Source organism: Heterodontus francisci, unplaced genomic scaffold, assembly GCF_036365525.1.
Source record: "Heterodontus francisci isolate sHetFra1 unplaced genomic scaffold, sHetFra1.hap1 HAP1_SCAFFOLD_1010, whole genome shotgun sequence".
NCBI classification, from domain to species: Eukaryota; Metazoa; Chordata; class Chondrichthyes; order Heterodontiformes; family Heterodontidae; genus Heterodontus; species Heterodontus francisci.
The window spans coordinates 1-25,594 of record NW_027140738.1 but is presented as its reverse complement, the minus strand read 5'-3'; the positions used below and the strand labels follow the sequence as shown (position 1 = coordinate 25,594).

At 48.7% G+C, this 25,594-nt stretch overlaps 1 protein-coding gene across 1 annotated transcript in view; it reads left to right on the top strand.

Annotated features, from left to right (window-relative positions):
- LOC137360565 (WD repeat-containing protein 55-like) overlaps positions 1-7,258 on the top strand; it is a 33,657-nt gene extending 26,399 nt beyond the window's left edge. The window contains exons 2-3 of the mRNA XM_068025969.1: positions 3,491-3,559; positions 7,070-7,258. Coding sequence (XP_067882070.1) covers positions 3,491-3,559; positions 7,070-7,252 — 252 coding nt within the window. The 3' untranslated portion in view covers positions 7,253-7,258. The remainder of the gene's footprint in view (positions 1-3,490; positions 3,560-7,069) is intronic.
- The last annotated feature ends 18,336 nt before the right edge of the window (positions 7,259-25,594 follow it).

Sequence of the window (25,594 nt, the reverse complement as noted above, 5' to 3'; positions counted from 1 at the left end):
TTGTGCTCAGCAGAGAGAGGGAGTGCGGCTTGTGCTCAGCAGAGAGAGGGAGTGCGGCTTGTGCTCAGCAGAGAGAGGGAGTGCGGCTTGTGCTCAGCAGAGAGAGGGAGTGCGGCTTGTGCTCAGCAGAGAGAGGGAGTGCGGCTTGTGCTCAGCAGAGAGAGGGAGTGCGGCTTGTGCTCAGCAGAGAGAGGGAGTGCGGCTTGTGCTCAGCAGAGAGAGGGAGTGCGGCTTGTGCTCAGCAGAGAGAGGGAGTGCGGCTTGTGCTCAGCAGAGAGAGGGAGTGCGGCTTGTGCTCAGCAGAGAGAGGGAGTGCGGCTTGTGCTCAGCAGAGAGAGGGAGTGCGGCTTGTGCTCAGCAGAGAGAGGGAGTGCGGCTTGTGCTCAGCAGAGAGAGGGAGTGCGGCTTGTGCTCAGCAGAGAGAGGGAGTGCGGCTTGTGCTCAGCAGAGAGAGGGAGTGCGGCTTGTGCTCAGCAGAGAGAGGGAGTGCGGCTTGTGCTCAGCAGAGAGAGGGAGTGCGGCTTGTGCTCAGCAGAGAGAGGGAGTGCGGCTTGTGCTCAGCAGAGAGAGGGAGTGCGGCTTGGGCTCAGCAGAGAGAGGGAGTGCGGCTTGTGCTCAGCAGAGAGAGGGAGTGCGGCTTGTGCTCAGCAGAGAGAGGGAGTGCGGCTTGTGCTCAGCAGAGAGAGGGAGTGCGGCTTGTGCTCAGCAGAGAGAGGGAGTGCGGCTTGTGTTCAGCAGAGAGAGGGAGTGGGAGAGAGAGAGTGGAGATTGTATTCCGCAGAGAGAGGGAGAGGGAGAGTGGAGATTGTATTCCGCAGAGAGAGGGAGAGGGAGAGTGGAGATTGTATTCCGCAGAGAGAGGGAGAGGGAGAGTGGAGATTGTATTCCGCAGAGAGAGGGAGAGGGAGAGGGAGAGTGGAGATTGTATTCCGCAGAGAGAGGGAGAGGGAGAGAGAGAGTGGAGATTGTATTCCGCAGCGAGAGGGAGAGGGAGAGAGAGAGTGGAGATTGTATTCCGCAGCGAGAGGGAGAGAGAGAGTGGAGATTGTATTCCGCAGCGAGAGGGAGAGAGAGAGTGGAGATTGTATTCCGCAGCGAGAGAGAGTGGAGATTGTATTCCGCAGCGAGAGAGAGTGGAGATTGTATTCCACAGCGAGAGGGAGAGAGAGAATGCAGATTGCACTCGACAAAGAGAGGGAGGGAGAGGGAGAGAGAGAATGCAGATTGTTCTCGACAGAGAGAGAGAGGGAGAGAGAGAATGCAGATTGTTCTCGACAGAGAGAGAGAGGGCGATAGAGAATGCAGATTGTACTCAACAGAGAGAGAATGCAGATTGTAGTCAACAAAGAGAGGGAGGGAGAGGGAGAGAGGGAATGCAGATTGTACTCAACAGAGAGAGGGAGAGATAGAATGCAGATTGCAGTCAACAAAGAGGTGGAGGGAGAGAGAGAGAGAGAGAGAGAATGCAGATTGTACTCAACAGAGAGAGGGAGAGAGAGATTGTAGATTGTACTCAACGGAGAGAGGGAGGGAGAGAGAGAGAGAATGCAGATTGTACTCAACAGAAAGCGAATGCAGATTGTACTCAACAGAGAGAGGGAGAGAGAGAATACAGATTGTACTCAACAGAGAGAGGGAGAGATAGAATGCAGGTTGCAGTCAACAAAGAGAGGGAGGGAGAGAGAGAGAGAATGCAGATTGTACTCAACAGAAAGCGAATGCAGATTGTACTCAACAGAGAGAGGGAGAGAGAGAATGCAGATTGTACTCAACAGAGAGAGGGAGAGAGAGAATGCAGATTGTACTCAACAGAGAGAGGGAGAGAGAGAATGCAGATTGTACTCAACAGAGAGAGGGAGAGAGAGAATATAGATTGTACTCAACAGAGAGAGGGAGAGAGAGAATGCAGATTGTACTCAACAGAGAGAGAGTGCAGATTGTGCTCAACAGGGAGAAAGAGGGAGAGAATACAAGTTGCACTTGACCGAGGCAGAGAATACAGATTGTGCTTCTTAGGGGAGGAGCGAGAGAGAATACAGATTGTTCCCAGTGAGGTTCCGCAGGGCTCAGTACCCCTGCTTTTTGTGGTGTATATGAACGATTTGTGCGTAAATGTCGGAAAAATGATCAAGATGTTTGTTGACTGCACAAATATTGGCCGTCTTGCAGATAGCGAGGAGGACAGCTGTCGACTGCAGGAAGATATCGATGGGCTAGTCAGGTGGGCAGACAAGTGGCAAATGGAATTTGACCCAGAGAAGTGTGAGGTGATGCATTTCGGGAGTTCAAACAAGGCAAAAGAATCCACAGTAAATGGGAGGATACTGAGAGTTGTAGAGGAAGCGAGGGACCTTGGAGTGAATGCCCATAGATCCCTGCAGGTAGTAGGGCAGGTCATTAAGGTGGTAAATAGGCATCTGAAATCCTTTCCTTTATTAGCCAAGGTACAGAATATAAGAGTAGGGAGGTTATGCTGGAACTGTATACAACGTTAGTTAGGCCACAACTTCAGTACTGTCTGCTGTTCTGGTCATCTCATTACCGAAATATTGTAATTGCACTAGAGAGGGTACAGAGGAGATTTACGAGGATGTTGCCAGGACTGGAAAATTGCAGCTATGAGGAAAGATTGGATAGGCTGGGGTTGTTCTCCTTGGAACAGAGAAGGGTGAGGGGCGATCTGATTGAGATGTACAAAATTGTGAGGGGCCTGGATAGAGTGGAGGTGAAGAGTGTATTTATCTTGGCAGAGAGGTCACTGACTCGGGGGCATAGATTTAAAGTGATTGGTAGAAAGTTTAGAGGGAAGATGAGGAAAAACATTTTCACCCAGTGGGTGGTGGGGGTCTCAAACTCACTGCCTGAAAGGGTAGTTGAGGCAGGAACCCTCAACTTATGTAAAAGGTGTCTGGATATGCACCTCAGGTGCTGTGACCTGCAGGGCTACGGATAAAATAATATTTTATTTGCAAATAAATTTGAACAAGTAGTTTAGCCTACCACTTGGTCTGTTATTTTTCTGCCTGCTGAATTGGAGAGAAAATGTCAAGGGTATCCCATGTATTCCACTGCAAGTGATTGACCACAATTCATGGTGAATTGCTGAACCTGTGTTCTGCTCATCTTTATGTGGCAGGCAATAAAAGCTTGGTTTGTAAGAAATGGAGACCCATCTAGCCAAGACCCTGGTAACGTGTGTGTGAAAGGGGCTGAACGGGAACACAGATGGGACTGATGCTGGGAATTATCTGGTCTGTCTGGCTTGGCTAATCATTTGATAAATTTGCTAAGTCGATCATGAGTAGTGTTTGTATTTCAGCATCTTTCAATTCCTTATTAAATGGATTCAGTTTTGGGACTGTAACTCCAGGATCAGATTGAATGATGACTGCAAAATGGAGCAGGAGGGGAGCGTACATTTTCCAGAAAGTGTTAATGTGAATTGTCACAATATCCCATGATTTTTTTTTTCCTCTTGATGTTTACTTAGGCAGCAGAGAATGTGCAAGAACATTCTGGTGTGTGTGAAGCTGGACAGGTTGCAGCCTTGACAAGTGAGGTAATGATGCAGAACTTCTATTTTCCGAGTTTACAGCCGGAATCCTCCATCTGTCCCATTGCTACTTCTTTCAGCTGTGGCTCAATGGGCAGCGCTCTGCTCTGAGTCAGAATGTTGTGTGTCCAAGTCTCACTCCAGTGACCTCAACACATTATCCAGCTGAGGGTGAGGGTGTGCTACACTGTCAGAGGGACTATGTTTTGGATGAGATGTTAAACCAAGACTCCATCTGCCTTCTCAAGTAGACATAAAAGACCAGATGGCACTATTTTGAGGGAGAGCAAGGGAGTTCTTCCCAGTCTCCTGGCTAATATTTATGAATATTAACCAACAATTTAAATACAAGAAATGCTGGATTCACTCAGCAGGTCTGGCAGCATCTGTGGAAAGAGAAGCAGAGTTAACGTTTCGGGTCACTGACCCGAAACGTTAACTCTGCTTCTCTTTCCACAGATGCTGCCAGACCTGCTGAGTGAATCCAGCATTTCTTGTTTTTGTTTCAGATTTCCAGCATCCGCAGTATTTTGCTTTTAATTTAAATACAAAGCTGCTTCTCTGGTAATTACTTACATTGCTGTGCATAATTACCGACATTACAACAGTGACGACCTTTCAAAAACACTTCATTGTCTGTAAATCACCTAGGGATGTCCCGAGGTTGTGAAAGGCACTTTTGAAATGCCAGTTTTTTTCTTCCTTTTACATTGGAAGGAAAAGAGAACTGACAGTTATGTAGTGCTTTAAACTAATGGATTACTGTGTAGTCATTTTGGCAGCTATTTGGTGTACAGAAAGAGCCCATATTGGGAAGTGAGTTAAGAACCAGCTAATCTGTTTTTGGTGGTAGTGATTGAAGGAGAATGTTAGCCAGGACATTGGGAGAATTCCTATCGGATCTTTAACATACACACACACAGACACAGAAATTACAACAACAGGCCGTTTGGCCCAACCAGTCCATGTTGGAGTGTAACCTCCACATGACAAAATAGTCCTAATCACAAAGATAAAAGCAAAATACCGCGGATGCTGGAAATCTGAAATAAAAACAGAAAGTACTGGAAGTACTCAACAGGTCTGGCAGCATCTGTCGAGAGGGAAACAGAGTTAACGTTCAAATTGGATATGACTCTTCAGAACCAAAGGAAGGTAGAAATAGAAGGGTTTGATGCAGTTGAAAGAGGGGAGGGGAGGAAGAACAAAAGGGAAGGACTTTGGTAAGGTATAGGGTGGGTGAGATAAAATGACAAAGATGTCATGGAACAAAAGGCAAAGGGAGTGGTAATAGTTGTAGTAAAAGACAAAGGATTTGTCCAGAGAGAGTGCTAATGGCAGAATAATGAACAGCTTTGTCTGAAAGTAAAAACATAAACATAGTTTAAGACCAGCACATGGTTTTTAAAAAAAATCAAAATGAGGGTCATAGTCTGAAATTGTTGAATGCAATGTTGAGTCCAGAAAGTTGTAGAGTGCCTAACCGGAAGATGAGGTGCTATTCCTTGAGCTTGCGCTGAGCTTCACTGAAATACTGCAGCAGGCCGAGGACAGAAATGTGGGCATGAGAGCAAGCTGGTGAATTAAAATGGCAAGCAACTGGAAGCTCGGGGTCACACTTCCAGACTGAGCAAGCAGTCACCAATCTGTGGAGTTAAAAGAGCAGATGTTACACCTCCAGCGTGATGCCACCACCAAACACATCTTGCCCTCCCCTTCCCTGTCAGCATTCTGAAGGAACCATTCCCTCCGCAACATGCTGCTCCACTCCTCCAACACCCCTGACACCTCATCCCCTTCCCACGCCACCTTCCCACGCAATCGCAGGAGATATAATACCTGCCCTTTTACCTCCACTCTCCTCACTATCCAAGGCCGCAAAGATCCGTTCAGGTGAAGCAGCAATTTATTTGTACTTCTTTCAATTTAGTGTACTGTATTCACTGCTCACAATGCAGTCGCCTCTACATTGGGGAGACCAAGCATAGATTGGGTGACTGCTTTGCGGAACACCTCCGCTCAGTCCGCAAGCATGACCCCAAGCTTCCGGTTGCTTGCCATTTTAATTCACCACCTGGTCTCACGCCCATGTTTCTGTCCTCAGCCTGCTGTGTTCCCGTGAAGATCATGCAAGTTCCAGGAACAGCATCTCATTTTCCGATTAGGCACTCTACAGTCCTCTCAACATTGGGTCCAATAATTTCAGACCATGACCCCCACTTTGATTTTTTTTAACCACATGCTGATCTTTCATGTTGTTGCTTTTGGACAGAGCTGTTCATTATCCTGGACAAATGCTTTGTCCTTTAACACAACTATTAGCACTCCCTTTGCCATTTGTTCCATGACATCTTTGTCATTTAATCTTTCCTGCCCTATCACAGACCTTCCCTTTCGTTCGTCCTCCCCTTCCCCGTCCCCCGTTCAACAGCATAAAACCATCACATTTCTACCTTCGGTTCTGAAGAGTCCTGCCTGAGTCGAAATGTTAACTCTGTTCCTCGCTCTGCAGATGCTGCCTGACCTCCTGAGTATTTCCAGCATTTTCTGTTTTTAGTCCTAATCACATTTGCCCGACCTGTTCCCATATCCTTGCACCCCTTCTCTTTCATCCACCTGTCCAATCTAATCTTGAATGTTGATGTCGTTTCTACCTCAGTCACTAACCCTGGAAGTAAATTCCACAGACTGACAACTCTGAAGAAGTTTCTCCTGCTCTATCCTAAATCTCTTACAATTAATCTTGTACCTATGGCCCTTCCTCCTTTACCCCTCAACTACTGGAAGTGGCCTACACTGTCCCATCCTTTGAGGCAGATGGGATCTTGGTTTAATGTCTCAGCACTCCCTCAATATTGTACTGAAGTTTCAGCCTAGATTGTCAGGTCCCTGGGTAGGGCTTGAATCCATGATCTTCTGACTCGGAGGTTGAATGCTGCTGCTGAACCATGGCTGGTGCTTCAGTTTGTCAAGTTGACTGATGTCAGTGCTGGCCATTTTATTTCTCTTTTTTATTCAAACAATTTTGAGATCAGCTGCAGGATGGATTAAGGTACAGAGTGTCACCAAGCATCCCTATCTCTGAACCTTTCATGCTGCACAAACAAACATGCCAAAGCCAAATATAAACAGGATTAGATGCACAATAAAGCACAAGTGAAATGGAGAACAAATTTTGGACATATTTGTACACCCTCATTAGAAGCTGGGTAGAAACTATCCAAACAATTTCACCAAGGACCCTTACAACTGGCAGAGAGATGGAGGAGAGTTTAATCGCACCCATCTGGGCTGGCTAAATCCCAGGTGAAAGGTCAATGCTGTACTGATTATACTGCTCAGTATCTCTGATTGCACAGAGCCAACGGGCAAACATCAGCTGGACTGCTTGTTGATGGCTCTTGTCTTAGCTTAGTGGTCTTGTAACTTTGGATTGTATGAGGCCCTGTGATTTGCTGCAGTTCACCATATTCCTGGGAGTGACTATCCTCAGCTCCAACCTTTTGCTTCTGACAGGATAGTTCTGAAGACAAGGAGGAGGTGAAAGAGCCCAGAGTAAGAGAGACTCCAGAAGACATCACCTTCGATGCTATTGTAAATACGATAGCTTTTCACCCCACGCGGGATATTATTGCAGCAGGGGATGTGGATGGCGATGTATATGTGTATGTATTTCACTGCAGGGTTATAATACAGTAATCAGAGCAATCCCCTCACTGATTAGGACATGCAACAAATGCACAGGCCCTACTGTCTGATCCTGTGTGAGACCTTTGGACATCAACCTGCCAGAGGTTCAAAGTTATAAAAACAGGAAACGCTGGAAATACTCAGTTGGTCTGGCACCATCTGTGGAGAGAGAAGCAGAGTTAACGTTTCAGGGCAGTGACCCTTCTTCAGAATTGGCAGATATAAGAAATGTAAAAGATTTTAAGCAAGTAAAGTGGGAGTGGGGCAAGAGATAACAAAGGAGAAGGTGTTGATAGGACAAGGTCACAGAATAGCTGACCAGAAGGTCATGGAGCAAAGGCAAACAATATGTTAATGGTGTGCTGAAAGACAAAACATTTGTACAGATAGGGTGTTAATGGACTGAAAACTGAACAGCCACAAGCCCAAACATGAAAAAAACACAGTGGGTAGGCACAGTAGAAACAAACTAACAAACTAAAATAAAATAAACACAAAAAATAAAGAATTAAAGATCGACTAGCTCTCTGTTCAACTGTTCCAAATTGCATGTAAATCAGCCTAATTATTTGCCCATATTGCGCATGGGGGCAGGAACGCATTGGGGAGCTGACCCGACACGCTACTTTTCAAATTTACTCTCGCCTCTGCCTCCAAATCCACATTCTTGGTGCTGGTAAGATTCCGCTCAATGTTTTAACTTTTGGGGCAAGCCCAAAACTAGGGGCCATAAATATAAGACAGTCACTAATAAATCCAATCGGGAATTCAGGAGAAACGTCTTTACCCAGAGAGTGGTGAGAATATGGAACTCGCTATCACGGAGTGGTGGAGGCAAATAGCACAAATGTATTTAAGAGGCAGCTGGGTAGGTATATCAGGGAACGAGGAATTGAAGGATATGCTGATATTAGCTACTACGATATACTGGAGGATTATGCTCGATGAGCTACTGCAATATTGGGAAGGACTATGCTCGATCACCTACAATGATATACTGAAGATCTATATTCTCTGAGCGACTCCAGTATACTGTAGTTCATTCCTCTTGGACCTACTGAAATATGGTGAAGGACTTTGCTCTCAATGCATCTGCAATATATTAAAAGACTATGCTCTATGAGCTACTGCAATATCCTGCAAGTTGCAGGTTGATAGGTTAATTGGCCATTATAAATTGCCCCTAGTATAGGTAGGTGGTAGGGAAATATAGGGACAGGTGGGGATGTGGTAGGAATATGGGATTAATGCAGGATTAGTATAAATGGGTGGTTGTTGGTCGGCACAGACCCGGTGGGCCGAAGGGCCTGTTTCAGTGCTGTATCTCTCTATGACTATGACCTTCTGGTCAGTTATTCTGTGACCTTGTCCTATCAACACCTTCTCCTTTGTTATCTCTTGCCCCATCCCTGCTTTATTTGCTTAAAATCTTTTACATTTCTAATATCTGCCAGTTCTGAAGAAGGGTCACTGACCTGAAACGTTAACTCTGTTTCTCTCTCCGTAGATGCTGCCAGACCTGCTGAGTATTTCCAGCGTTTCTTGTTTTTATTTACAATTTCCAGCATTCGCAGTATTTTGCTTTTATTTTAGAGGTTCAAAGTGCTAACTGTAGTCAAAAGATAGAAAGTGAAAACAAATGGTGCACGGTGGTCCCCGCGTAGCTGGATCGACCAGTAGTTGGCCCATGGCGTTGCCCACAGTGGATTGGAGGATACACTTTTAAAAGGAGGGGAGCATTATACCATGCAATATGCAGCATATTCTGCTAGATTACAGCTGTCTGTAATTTGGTGTGCCCATTAAGGCTGTAATTGCAGTGTCACCCTCGGTCAGTAAGAGGTCAATTTCCTTGTGCCTCCACCTCCCGTTCAGTATAACGCCAATCGCCCTTTCCCCCGGGTCAGGAAGAGGCCAATCGCCCTTTCCCCTGGGTCAGGAAGTGGCCATTCGCCCTTTCCCCTGGGTCAGGAAGTGGCCATTCGCCCTTTCCCCTGGGTCAGGAAGTGGCCATTCGCCCTTTCCCCTGGGTCAGGAAGTGGCCATTCGCCCTTTCCCCTGGGTCAGGAAGTGGCCATTCGCCCTTTCCCCTGGGTCAGGAAGTGGCCATTCGCCCTTTCCCCGGGTCAGGGAGAGGCCAATCGCCCTTTCCCCGGGTCAGGGAGAGGCCAATCGCCCTTTCCCCTGGTCAGGGAGAGGCCAATCGCCCTTTCCCCTGGTCAGGGAGAGGCCAATCGCCCTTTCCCCTGGTCAGGGAGAGGCCAATCGCCCTTTCCCCTGGTCAGGGAGAGGCCAATCGCCCTTTCCCCTGGTCAGGGAGAGGCCAATCGCCCTTTCCCCTGGTCAGGGAGAGGCCAATCGCCCTTTCCCCTGGTCAGGGAGAGGCCAATCGCCCTTTCCCCTGGTCAGGGAGAGGCCAATCGCCCTTTCCCCTGGTCAGGAAGAGGCCAATCGCCCTTTCCCCTGGTCAGGAAGAGGCCAATCGCCCTTTCCCCTGGTCAGGAAGAGGCCAATCGCCCTTTCCCCGGGTCAGGAAGAGGCCAATCGCCCTTTCCCCGGGTCAGGAAGAGGCCAATCGCCCTTTCCCCGGGTCAGGAAGAGGCCAATCGCCCTTTCCCCGGGTCAGGAAGAGGCCAATCGCCCTTTCCCCGGGTCAGGAAGAGGCCAATCGCCCTTTCCCCGGGTCAGGAAGAGGCCAATCGCCCTTTCCCCGGGTCAGGAAGAGGCCAATCGCCCTTTCCCCGGGTCAGGAAGAGGCCAATCGCCCTTTCCCCGGGTCAGGAAGAGGCCAATCGCCCTTTCCCCGGGTCAGGAAGAGGCCAATCGCCCTTTCCCCGGGTCAGGAAGAGGCCAATCGCCCTTTCCCCGGGTCAGGAAGAGGCCAATCGCCCTTTCCCCGGGTCAGGAAGAGGCCAATCGCCCTTTCCCCGGGTCAGGAAGAGGCCAATCGCCCTTTCCCCGGGTCAGGAAGAGGCCAATCGCCCTTTCCCCGGGTCAGGAAGAGGCCAATCGCCCTTTCCCCGGGTCAGGAAGAGGCCAATCGCCCTTTCCCCGGGTCAGGAAGAGGCCAATCGCCCTTTCCCCGGGTCAGGAAGAGGCCTATCGCCCTTTCCCCGGGTCAGGAAGAGGCCTATCGCCCTTTCCCCGGGTCAGGAAGAGGCCTATCGCCCTTTCCCCGGGTCAGGAAGAGGCCTATCGCCCTTTCCCCGGGTCAGGAAGAGACCAATCGCCCTTTCCCCTGGTCAGGATGAGGCCAATCGCCCTTTCCCCTGGTCAGGAAGTGGCCAATCGCCCTTTCCCCTGGTCAGGAAGTGGCCAATAGCAAGGAAGGTCCCTGAGTTCAGACTGGCTTACTTTTTAAAAGGTGTTTTTTAACTTCATGGGTAGAGGGTGCTGCTGGTAAAGTCGACATTATTGCCCAGCCCCTGTTGCTCTGAGAAGGTGGGTGGTGGAGTTCCTCCATCCACCATTATTCTGTAGCAGTTTAGTACAACTGAGTGACTGTGTCTGGGCCAATTCAGAGAGCAGTTAAGAGTCTAGCACACTGAGGTGTGACTGGAGTTGTGTATAGACTAGATGGTACGGGCGGCAGGTTTCTTTCCTTAACAGATTTTGGGGAATCGGTTGTTTCTTTTTATGACAATCTGACAGCTTTGTGATCACTGATCCCAGCTTTTTATTTCCATATTTTTAAAACTCGGATTGGGGAACACTGGGAAAGGGGTGGGATCCCTAGGTTCTGGTAGTACTTGGAGAGGGACTCGGAAGAGTACTGGGAAGGGGAAGTATTGGGGCACGTTCTGGAATCACGAGGAGAGGGCCAAGATAAATCAGGCCTAAAAGATCCTCAGCCCACAATGGACCTTTGGGCCCCTCTTCCCCCTCCCCCCATTTTTGTCTGTCAACCTGCTATCCTGACCTACCTGTGGCCCTTTGAGCATCCTCGCGGCACTCATCACATTTCATGTTTGCAGCCAGTTGAAGTCTTTAACTTCTTGTTTTAAAGCAGTTATTGTACTATTTGTGATTACTGATCACTGCAATCTCTCATCAATGTACATTTCTGTAAAGTAACATCGTGATTTCCAAAATGCTGAAAAAGGCAATCGTTTAGGCAGTTTCCAAGGTTTTATATATAAAAGAGTTATCTTTTAACCCTAAAAATATTTTTGGTGTTATTAATAAATGCTGTTTCTGTTATGACCTGCTCACAGAACCTGTGACAGAAAGGAAAACAAAAAGTTAACAACAATAGCTTTCTTTGCTGAACATTCAATTATATGTATGAGACCAGTTTGAAGATTAAAAGGATTTTATTTAAAGGACACTATTCAAACAAGGAACTTTTGAGCATTTTAGGAGGTAATTTCATTTTGATTATGCAAAGTTATGCTTGTTAAAAGTGGTACCAGTTGGCAAACCCACCAGTAAGGTAATTCAGGATGTCTGCTCTCTGATCCTGGTACAATGAGGAAATTGCCCCCAGACCCCTTAGTCCCCAATACTGTCCGATCCCCACATCCCCCCCAATACTGTCCGATCCGCACATCCCCCCCAGTACTGTCCGATTCCCCCCCAGTACTGTCCGATTCCCCCCCAGTACTGTCCGATTCCCCCCCAGTACTGTCCGATTCCCCCCCAGTACTGTCCGATCCACTCCTCCTTCCCCCCCCCCCCCAATACTGTCTGATCCACTCCCACGCCCAAATACTGTCTGATCCACTCCCACACCCAAATACTGTCTGATCCACTCCCACACCCAAATACTGTCTGATCCACTCCCACCCCAATTACTGTCTGATCCACTCCCACCACCAAATACTGTCTGATCCACTCCCACCCCCAAATACTGTCTGATCCACTCCCCCCACCCGCAAACACGGTCTGATCCACTCCCACCCCCAAATACTGTCTGATCCACTCCCACCAAATACTGTCTGATCCACTCCCACCCCCAAATACTGTCTGATCCACTCCCACCAAATACTGTCTGATCCACTCCCACCAAATACTGTCTGATCCACTCCCACCAAATACTGTCTGATCCACTCCCACCAAATACTGTCTGATCCACTCCCACCAAATACTGTCTGATCCACTCCCACCAAATACTGTCTGATCCACTCCCACCAAATACTGTCTGATCCACTCCCACCAAATACTGTCTGATCCACTCCCACCAAATACTGTCTGATCCACTCCCACCAAATACTGTCTGATCCACTCCCACCAAATACTGTCTGATCCACTCCCACCAAATACTGTCTGATCCACTCCCACCAAATACTGTCTGATCCACTCCCACCAAATACTGTCTGATCCACTCCCACCAAATACTGTCTGATCCACTCCCACCAAATACTGTCTGATCCACTCCCACCAAATACTGTCTGATCCACTCCCACCAAATACTGTCTGATCCACTCCCACCAAATACTGTCTGATCCACTCCCACCAAATACTGTCTGATCCACTCCCACCAAATACTGTCTGATCCACTCCCACCAAATACTGTCTGATCCACTCCCACCAAATACTGTCTGATCCACTCCCACCAAATACTGTCTGATCCACTCCCACCAAATACTGTCTGAACCACTCCCACCAAATACTGTCTGATCCACTCCCACCAAATACTGTCTGATCCACTCCCACCAAATACTGTCTGATCCACTCCCACCAAATACTGTCTGATCCACTCCCACCAAATACTGTCTGATCCACTCCCACCAAATACTGTCTGATCCACTCCCACCAAATACTGTCTGATCCACTCCCACCAAATACTGTCTGATCCACTCTCACCGCCAAATACTGTCTGATCCACTCTCACCGCCAAATACTGTCTGATCCACTCCCACCGAATACTGTCTGATCCACTCCCACCGAATACTGTCTGATCCACTCTCACCGAATACTGTCTGATCCACTCTCACCGAATACTGTCTGATCCACTCTCACCGAATACTGTCTGATCCACTCCCACCCCCAAATACTGTCTGATCCACTCCCACCCCCAAATACTGTCTGATCCACTCTCACCCCCAAATACTGTCTGATCCACTCCCACCCCCAAATACTGTCTGATCCACTCCCACCCCCAAATACTGTCTGATCCACTCCCACCAAATACTGTCTGATCCACTCTCACCAAATACTGTCTGATCCACTCTCACCGAATACTGTCTGATCCACTCTCACCGAATACTGTCTGATCCACTCTCACCCCCAAATACTGTCTGATCCACTCCCACCCCCAAATACTGTCTGATCCACTCCCACCCCCAAATACTGTCTGATCCACTCCCACCCCCAAATACTGTCTGATCCACTCCCACCCCCAAATACTGTCTGATCCACTCCCACCCCCAAATACTGTCTGATCCACTCCCACCCCCAAATACTGTCTGATCCACTCCCACCCCCAAATACTGTCTGATCCACTCCCACCCCCAAATACTGTCTGATCCACTCCCACCCCCAAATACTGTCTGATCCACTCCCACCCCCAAATACTGTCTGATCCACTCCCACCCCCAAATACTGTCTGATCCACTCCCACCCCCAAATACTGTCTGATCCACTCCCACCCCCAAATACTGTCTGATCCACTCCCACCCCCAAATACTGTCTGATCCACTCCCACCCCCAAATACTGTCTGATCCACTCCCACCCCCAAATACTGTCTGATCCACTCCCACCCCCAAATACTGTCTGATCCACTCCCACCCCCAAATACTGTCTGATCCACTCCCACCCCCAAATACTGTCTGATCCACTCCCACCCCCAAATACTGTCTGATCCACTCCCACCCCCAAATACTGTCTGATCCACTCCCACCCCCAAATACTGTCTGATCCACTCCCACCCCCAAATACTGTCTGATCCACTCCCACCCCCAAATACTGTCTGATCCACTCCCACCCCCAAATACTGTCTGATCCACTCCCACCCCCAAATACTGTCTGATCCACTCCCACCCCCAAATACTGTCTGATCCACTCCCACCCCCAAATACTGTCTGATCCACTCCCACCCCCAAATACTGTCTGATCCACTCCCACCCCCAAATACTGTCTGATCCACTCCCACCCCCAAATACTGTCTGATCCACTCCCACCCCCAAATACTGTCTGATCCACTCTCACCCCCAAATACTGTCTGATCCACTCCCACCCCCAAATACTGTCTGATCCACTCCCACCCCCAAATACTGTCTGATCCACTCCCACCCCCAAATACTGTCTGATCCACTCCCACCCCCAAATACTGTCTGATCCACTCCACCCCCAAATACTGTCTGATCCACTCCCACCCCCAAATACTGTCTGATCCACTCCCACCCCCAAATACTGTCTGATCCACTCCCACCCCCAAATACTGTCTGATCCACTCCCACCCCCAAATACTGTCTGATCCACTCTCACCCCCAAATACTGTCTGATCCACTCTCACCCCCAAATACTGTCTGATCCACTCTCACCCCCAAATACTGTCTGATCCACTCTCACCAAATACTGTCTGATCCACTCTCACCAAATACTGTCTGATCCACTCTCACCAAATACTGTCTGATCCACTCTCACCCCCAAATACTGTCTGATCCACTCTCACCAAATACTGTCTGATCCACTCCCACCCCCAAATACTGTCTGATCCACTCCCACCCCCAAATACTGTCTGATCCACTCTCACCAAATACTGTCTGATCCACTCTCACCAAATACTGTCTGATCCACTCCCACCAAATACTTTCTGATCCACTCCCACCAAATACTGTCTGATCCACTCCCACCAAATACTGTCTGATCCACTCCCACCAAATACTGTCTGATCCACTCCCACCAAATACTGTCTGATCCACTCCCACCCCCAAATACTGTCTGATCCACTCCCACCCCCAAATACTGTCTGATCCACTCCCACCCCCAAATACTGTCTGATCCACTCCCACCCCCAAATACTGTCTGATCCACTCCCACCAAATACTTTCTGATCCACTCCCACCAAATACTGTCTGATCCACTCCCACGCCCAAATACTGTCTGATCCACTCCCACCAAATACTGTCTGATCCACTCCCACCAAATACTGTCTGATCCACTCCCACCAAATACTGTCTGATCCACTCCCACCAAATACTGTCTGATCCACTCCACCAAATACTGTCTGATCCACTCCCACCAAATACTGTCTGATCCACTCCCACCAAATACTGTCTGATCCACTCCCACCAAATACTGTCTGATCCACTCCCACCAAATACTGTCTGATCCACTCCCACCAAATACTGTCTGATCCGCTCCCACCAAATACTGTCTGATCCGCTCCCACTCCCCCCCCAAATACTGTCTGATCCGCTCCCACCCCCAAATACTGTCTGATCCGCTCCCACCCCCAAATACTGTCTGATCCGCTCTCACCCCCAAATACTGTCTGATCCACTCCCACCCCCAAATACTGTCTGATCCACTCCCACCCCCAAATACTGTCTGATCCACTCTCACCCCCAAATACTGTCTGATCCACTCTCACCCCCAAATACTGTCTGATGCACTCTCACCCCCAAATACTGTCTGATGCACTCTCACCCCCAAATACTGTCTGATCCACTCTCACCCCAAATACTGTCTGATCCACTCTCACCCCCAAATACTGTCTGATCCACTCTCACCCCCAAATACTGTCTGATCCACTCTCACCCCCAAATACTGTCTGATCCACTCTCACCCCCAAATACTGTCTGATCCACTCTCACCCCTAAATACTGTCTGATCCACTCCCACCAAATACTGTCTGATCCACTCTCACCCCCAAATACTGTCTGATCACTCCCACCCCCAAATACTGTCTGATCCACTCCCACCCCCAAATACTGTCTGATCCACTCCCACCAAATACTGTCTGATCCACTCCCACCAAATACTGTCTGATCCACTCCCACCAAATACTGTCTGATCCACTCCCACCAAATACTGTCTGATCCACTCCCACCAAATACTGTCTGATCCACTCCCACCAAATACTGTCTGATCCACTCCCACCAAATACTGTCTGATCCACTCCCACCAAATACTTTCTGATCCACTCCCACCCCCAAATACTGTCTGATCCACTCCCCCCAAATACTGTCTGATCCACTCCCCCCAAATACTGTCTGATCCACTCCCCCCAAATACTGTCTGATCCACTCCCCCCAAATACTGTCTGATCCACTCCCCCCAAATACTGTCTGATCCACTCCCCCCAAATACTGTCTGATCCACTCCCCCCAAATACTGTCTGATCCACTCCCCCAAATACTGTCTGATCCACTCCCCCCAAATACTGTCTGATCCACTCCCCCCAAATACTGTCTGATCCACTCCCACCAAATACTGTCTGATCCACTCCCACCAAATACTGTCTGATCCACTCCCACCAAATACTGTCTGATCCACTCCCACCAAATACTGTCTGATCCACTCCCACCAAATACTGTCTGATCCACTCCCACCAAATACTGTCTGATCCACTCCCACCAAATACTGTCTGATCCACTCCCACCAAATACTGTCTGATCCACTCCCACCAAATACTGTCTGATCCACTCCCACCAAATACTGTCTGATCCACTCCCACCAAATACTGTCTGATCCACTCCCACCAAATACTGTCTGATCCACTCCCACCAAATACTGTCTGATCCACTCCCACCCGCAAATACTGTCTGATCCACTCCCACCAAATACTGTCTGATCCACTCCCACCAAATACTGTCTGATCCACTCCCACCAAATACTGTCTGATCCACTCCCACCAAATACTGTCTGATCCACTCCCACCAAATACTGTCTGATCCACTCCCACCAAATACTTTCTGATCCACTCTCACCCCCAAATACTGTCTGATCCACTCCCACCCCCAAATACTGTCTGATCCACTCTCACCCCCAAATACTGTCTGATCCACTCTCCCCCCCAAATACTGTCTGATGCACTCCCACCCCCAAATACTGTCTGATCCACTCTCACCAAATACTGTCTGATCCACTCCCACCAAATACTGTCTGATCCACTCTCACCCCCAAATACTGTCTGATCCACTCCCACCCCCAAATACTGTCTGATCCACTCTCACCCCCAAATACTGTCTGATCCACTCTCACCCCCAAATACTGTCTGATCCACTCTCACCCCCAAATACTGTCTGATCCACTCTCACCCCCAAATACTGTCTGATCCACTCCCACCCCCAAATACTGTCTGATCCACTCCCACCCCCAAATACTGTCTGATCCACTCCCACCCCCAAATACTGTCTGATCCACTCCCACCAAATACTGTCTGATCCACTCCCACCAAATACTGTCTGATCCACTCCCACCCCCAAATACTGTCTGATCCACTCCCACCCCAAATACTGTCTGATCCACTCCCACCAAATACTGTCTGATCCACTCCCACCCCCAAATACTGTCTGATCCACTCCCACCCCCAAATACTGTCTGATCCACTCCCACCCCCAAATACTGTCTGATCCACTCCCACCCCCAAATACTGTCTGATCCACTCTCACCCCCAAATACTGTCTGATCCACTCTCACCCCCAAATACTGTCTGATCCACTCTCACCCCCAAATACTGTCTGATCCACTCTCACCCCCAAATACTGTCTGATCCACTCTCACCCCCAAATACTGTCTGATCCACTCTCACCCCCAAATACTGTCTGATCCACTCTCACCCCCAAATACTGTCTGATGCACTCTCACCCCCAAATACTGTCTGATCCACTCCCACCAAATACTGTCTGATCCACTGCCACCCCCAAATACTGTCTGATCCACTCCCACCCCCAAATACTGTCTGATCCACTCTCACCCCCAAATACTGTCTGATCCACTCTCACCCCCAAATACTGTCTGATCCACTCCCACCAAATACTGTCTGATCCACTCTCACCAAATACTGTCTGATCCACTCCCACCAAATACTGTCTGATCCACTCCCACCCCCAAATACTGTCTGATCCACTCTCACCCCCAAATACTGTCTGATCCACTCCCACCAAATACTGTCTGATCCACTCCACCCCCAAATACTGTCTGATCCACTCCCACCAAATACTGTCTGATCCACTCTCACCCCCAAATACTGTCTGATCCACTCTCACCCCCAAATACTGTCTGATCCACTCCACCAAATACTGTCTGATCCACTCCCACCCCCAAATACTGTCTGATCCACTCCCACCAAATACTGTCTGATCCACTCCCACCCCCAAATACTGTCTGATCCACTCCCACCCCCAAATACTGTCTGATCCACTCCCACCAAATACTGTCTGATCCACTCCCACCCCCAAATACTGTCTGATCCACTCCCACCAAATACTGTCTGATCCACTCTCACCAAATACTGTCTGATCCACTCTCACCAAATACTGTCTGATCCACTCCCACCAAATACTGTCTGATCCACTCCCACCAAATACTGTCTGATCCACTCCCACCAAATACTGTCTGATCCACTCTCACCAAATACTGTCTGATCCACTCCCACCAAATACTGTCTGATGCACTCTCACCCCCAAATACTGTCTGATCCACTCCCACCAAATACTGTCTGATCCACTCCCACCAAATACTGTCTGATCCACTCCCACCCCCAAATACTGTCTGATCCACTCCCACCCCCAAATACTGTCTGATCCACTCCCACCAAATACTGTCTGATCCACTCCCACCCCCAAATACTGTCTGATCCACTCCCACCCCCAAATACTGTCTGATCCACTCCCACCCCCAAATACTGTCTGATCCACTCCCACCCCCAAATACTGTCTGATCCACTCTCACCCCCAAATACTGTCTGATCCACTCTCACCCCCAAATACTGTCTGATCCACTCTCACCCCCAAATACTGTCTGATCCACTCTCACCCCCAAATACTGTCTGATCCACTCTCACCCCCAAATACTGTCTGATCCACTCTCACCCCCAAATACTGTCTGATCCACTCTCACCCCCAAATACTGTCTGATGCACTCTCACCCCCAAATACTGTCTGATCCACTCCCACCAAATACTGTCTGATCCACTGCCACCCCCAAATACTGTCTGATCCACTCCCACCCCCAAATACTGTCTGATCCACTCTCACCCCCAAATACTGTCTGATCCACTCTCACCCCCAAATACTGTCTGATCCACTCCCACCAAATACTGTCTGATCCACTCTCACCAAATACTGTCTGATCCACTCCCACCAAATACTGTCTGATCCACTCCCACCCCCAAATACTGTCTGATCCACTCTCACCCCCAAATACTGTCTGATCCACTCCCACCAAATACTGTCTGATCCACTCCCACCCCCAAATACTGTCTGATCCACTCCCACCAAATACTGTCTGATCCACTCTCACCCCCAAATACTGTCTGATCCACTCTCACCCCCAAATACTGTCTGATCCACTCCCACCAAATACTGTCTGATCCACTCCCACCCCCAAATACTGTCTGATCCACTCCCACCAAATACTGTCTGATCCACTCCCACCCCCAAATACTGTCTGATCCACTCCCACCCCCAAATACTGTCTGATCCACTCCCACCAAATACTGTCTGATCCACTCCCACCCCAAATACTGTCTGATCCACTCCACCAAATACTGTCTGATCCACTCTCACCAAATACTGTCTGATCCACTCTCACCAAATACTGTCTGATCCACTCCCACCAAATACTGTCTGATCACTCCCACCAAATACTGTCTGATCCACTCCCACCAAATACTGTCTGATCCACTCTCACCAAATACTGTCTGATCCACCTCCCACCAAATACTGTCTGATGCACTCTCACCCCCAAATACTGTCTGATCCACTCCCACCAAATACTGTCTGATCCACTCCCACCCCCAAATACTGTCTGATCCACTCCCACCAAATACTGTCTGATCCACTCCCACCAAATACTGTCTGATCCACTCTCACCAAATACTGTCTGATCCACTCTCACCAAATACTGTCTGATCCACTCTCACCAAATACTGTCTGATCCACTCTCACCAAATACTGTCTGATCCACTCTCGCCCCCAAATACTGTCTGATCCACTCCCACCAAATACTGTCTGATCCACTCCCACCAAATACTGTCTGATCCACTCTCACCAAATACTGTCTGATCCACTCCCACCCCCAAATACTGTCTGATCCACTCCCACCAAATACTGTCTGATCCACTCTCACCAAATACTGTCTGATCCACTCCCACCAAATACTGTCTGATCCACTCCCACCCCCAAATACTGTCTGATCCACTCCCACCCCCAAATACTGTCTGATCCACTCTCACCAAATACTGTCTGATCCACTCTCACCAAATACTGTCTGATCCACTCCCACCAAATACTGTCTGATCCAATCTCACCCCCAAATACTGTCTGATCCAATCTCACCCCCAAATACTGTCTGATCCAATCTCACCCCCAAATACTGTCTGATCCACTCCCACCAAATACTGTCTGATCCACTGCCACCCCCAAATACTGTCTGATCCACTCCCACCCCCAAATACTGTCTGATCCACTCTCACCCCCAAATACTGTCTGATCCACTCTCACCCCCAAATACTGTCTGATCCACTCTCACCCCCAAATACTGTCTGATCCACTCTCACCCCCAAATACTGTCTGATCCACTCTCACCCCCAAATACTGTCTGATCCACTCCCACCCCCAAATACTGTCTGATCCACTCCCACCCCCAAATACTGTCTGATCCACTCTCACCCCCAAATACTGTCTGATCGAATCTCACCCCCAAATACTGTCTGATCCACTCCCACCAAATACTGTCTGATCCACTGCCACCCCAAATACTGTCTGATCCACTCCCACCCCCAAATACTGTCTGATCCACTCCCACCCCCAAATACTGTCTGATCCACTCTCACCCCCAAATACTGTCTGATCCACTCTCACCCCCAAATACTGTCTGATCCACTCCCACCAAATACTGTCTGATCCACTCTCACCCCCAAATACTGTCTGATCCACTCCCACCAAATACTGTCTGATCCACTCCCACCCCCAAATACTGTCTGATCCACTCCCACCAATACTGTCTGATCCACTCCCACCAAATACTGTCTGATCCACTCTCACCAAATACTGTCTGATCCACTCTCACCAAATACTGTCTGATCCACTCTCACCAAATACTGTCTGATCCACTCCCACCAAATACTGTCTGATCCACTCTCACCCCCAAATACTGTCTGATCCACTCCCACCCCCAAATACTGTCTGATCCACTCCCACCCCCAAATACTGTCTGATCCACTCTCACCCCCAAATACTGTCTGATCCACTCCCACCCCCAAATACTGTCTGATCCACTCCCACCCCCAAATACTGTCTGATCCACTCTCACCCCCAAATACTGTCTGATGCACTCTCACCCCAAATACTGTCTGATCCACTCTCACCCCAAATACTGTCTGATGCACTCTCACCCCCAAATACTGTCTGATCCACTCCCACCAAATACTGTCTGATCCACTCCCACCCCAAATACTGTCTGATCCACTCCCACCAAATACTGTCTGATCCACTCCCACCAAATACTGTCTGATCCACTCCCACCAAATACTGTCTGATCCACTCTCACCAAATACTGTCTGATCCACTCCCACCAAATACTGTCTGATCCACTCCCACCAAATACTGTCTGATCACTCCCACCAAATACTGTCTGATCCACTCCCACCAAATACTGTCTGATCCACTCTCACCAAATACTGTCTGATCCACTCTCACCAAATACTGTCTGATCCACTCCCACCAAATACTGTCTGATCCACTCTCACCCCCAAATACTGTCTGATCCACTCCCACCAAATACTGTCTGATCCACTCTCACCCCCAAATACTGTCTGATGCACTCTCACCCCCAAATACTGTCTGATCCACTCCCACCACCAAATACTGTCTGATCCACTCCCACCCCCAAATACTGTCTGATCCACTCTCACCAAATACTGTCTGATCCACTCTCACCAAATACTGTCTGATCCACTCCCACCAAATACTGTCTGATCCACTCCCACCAAATACTGTCTGATCCACTCTCACCCCAAATACTGTCTGATCCACTCCCACCAAATACTGTCTGATCCACTCTCACCCCCAAATACTGTCTGATGCACTCTCACCCCCAAATACTGTCTGATCCACTCCCACCAAATACTGTCTGATGCACTCTCACCCCCAAATACTGTCTGATCCACTCCCACCAAATACTGTCTGATCCACTCTCACCAAATACTGTCTGATCCACTCTCACCAAATACTGTCTGATCCACTCTCACCAAATACTGTCTGATCCACTCTCACCAAATACTGTCTGATCCACTCTCACCAAATACTGTCTGATCCACTCTCACCAAATACTGTCTGATCCACTCTCACCAAATACTGTCTGATCCACTCTCACCCCCAAATACTGTCTGATCCACTCCACCCAAATACTGTCTGATCCACTCCCACCCCCAAATACTGTCTGATCACTCCCACCAAATACTGTCTGATCCACTCCCACCAAATACTGTCTGATCCACTCTCACCAAATACTGTCTGATCCACTCCCACCCCCCAAATACTGTCTGATCCACTCCCACCAAATACTGTCTGATCCACTCCCACCAAATACTGTCTGATCCACTCCCACCAAATACTGTCTGATCCACTCCCACCAAATACTGTCTGATCCACTCCCACCAAATACTGTCTGATCCACTCCCACCAAATACTGTCTGATCCACTCCCACCCCCAAATACTGTCTGATCCACTCTCACCAAATACTGTCTGATCCACTCTCACGAAATACTGTCTGATCCACTCCCACCAAATACTGTCTGATCCAATCTCACCCCCAAATACTGTCTGATCCACTCCCACCCCCAAATACTGTCTGATCCACTCCCACCCCCAAATACTGTCTGATCCACTCTCACCCCCAAATACTGTCTGATCCACTCTCACCAAATACTGTCTGATCCACTCCCACCAAATACTGTCTGATCCACTCCCACCAAATACTGTCTGATCCACTCCCACCAAATACTGTCTGATCCACTCCCACCCCCAAATACTGTCTGATCCACTCCCACCCCCAAATACTGTCTGATCCACTCTCACCAAATACTGTCTGATCCACTCTCACCAAATACTGTCTGATCCACTCCCACCCCCAAATACTGTCTGATCCACTCCCATCCCCAAATACTGTCTGATCCACTCTCACCCCCAAATACTGTCTGATGCACTCTCACCCCCAAATACTGTCTGATCCACTCTCACCAAATACTGTCTGATCCACTCCCACCAAATACTGTCTGATCCACTCCCACCAAATACTGTCTGATCCACTCTCACCAAATACTGTCTGATCCACTCTCACCAAATACTGTCTGATCCACTCTCACCAAATACTGTCTGATCCACTCTCACCAAATACTGTCTGATCCACTCTCACCAAATACTGTCTGATCCACTCCCACCAAATACTGTCTGATCCACTCCCACCAAATACTGTCTGATCCACTCCCACCCCCAAATACTGTCTGATCCACTCTCACCCCAAATACTGTCTGATCCACTCCCACCCCCAAATACTGTCTGATCCACTCCCACCCCCAAATACTGTCTGATCCACTCCCACCAAATACTGTCTGATCCACTCCCACCAAATACTGTCTGATCCACTCCCACCAAATACTGTCTGATCCACTCCCACCCCCAAATACTGTCTGATGCACTCTCACCCCCAAATACTGTCTGATCCACTCCCACCAAATACTGTCTGATCCACTCCCACCAAATACTGTCTGATCCACTCCCACCAAATACTGTCTGATCCACTCTCACCAAATACTGTCTGATCCACTCTCACCCCCAAATACTGTCTGATCCACTCCCACCCCCAAATACTGTCTGATCCACTCCAACCAAATACTGTCTGATCCACTCCCACCAAATACTGTCTGATCCACTCCCACCAAATACTGTCTGATCCACTCCCACCCCCAAATACTGTCTGATGCACTCTCACCCCCAAATACTGTCTGATCCACTCCCACCAAATACTGTCTGATCCACTCCCACCAAATACTGTCTGATCCACTCCCACCAAATACTGTCTGATCCACTCCCACCAAATACTGTCTGATCCACTCCACCAAATACTGTCTGATCCACTCCCACCAAATACTGTCTGATCCACTCCACCAAATACTGTCTGATCCACTCTCACCAAATACTGTCTGATCCACTCTCACCCCCAAATACTGTCTGATCCACTCTCACCCCCAAATACTGTCTGATCCACTCTCACCCCCAAATACTGTCTGATCCACTCTCACCAAATACTGTCTGATCCACTCTCACCAAATACTGTCTGATCCACTCTCACCAAATACTGTCTGATCCACTCTCACCCCAAATACTGTCTGATCCACTCTCACCAAATACTGTCTGATCCACTCTCACCAAATACTGTCTGATCCACTCTCACCAAATACTGTCTGATCCACTCTCACCAAATACTGTCTGATCCACTCTCACCAAATACTGTCTGATCCACTCTCACCAAATACTGTCTGATCCACTCTCACCAAATACTGTCTGATCCACTCTCACCCAAATACTGTCTGATCCACTCTCACCCCAAATACTGTCTGATCCACTCTCACCAAATACTGTCTGATCCACTCTCACCAAATACTGTCTGATCCACTCTCACCAAATACTGTCTGATCCACTCTCACCAAATACTGTCTGATCCACTCTCACCAAATACTGTCTGATCCACTCTCACCAAATACTGTCTGATCCACTCTCACCAAATACTGTCTGATCCACTCTCACCAAATACTGTCTGATCCACTCTCACCAAATACTGTCTGATCCACTCTCACCCCCAAATACTGTCTGATCCACTCTCACCCCAAATACTGTCTGATCCACTCTCACCAAATACTGTCTGATCCACTCTCACCCCAAATACTGTCTGATCCACTCTCACCAAATACTGTCTGATCCACTCTCACCAAATACTGTCTGATCCACTCTCACCAAATACTGTCTGATCCACTCTCACCAAATACTGTCTGATCCACTCTCACCAAATACTGTCTGATCCACTCTCACCAAATACTGTCTGATCCACTCTCACCAAATACTGTCTGATCCACTCTCACCAAATACGTCTGATGCACTCTCACCCCCAAATACTGTCTGATCCACTCTCACCCCCAAATACTGTCTGATCCACTCTCACCCCCAAATACTGTCTGATA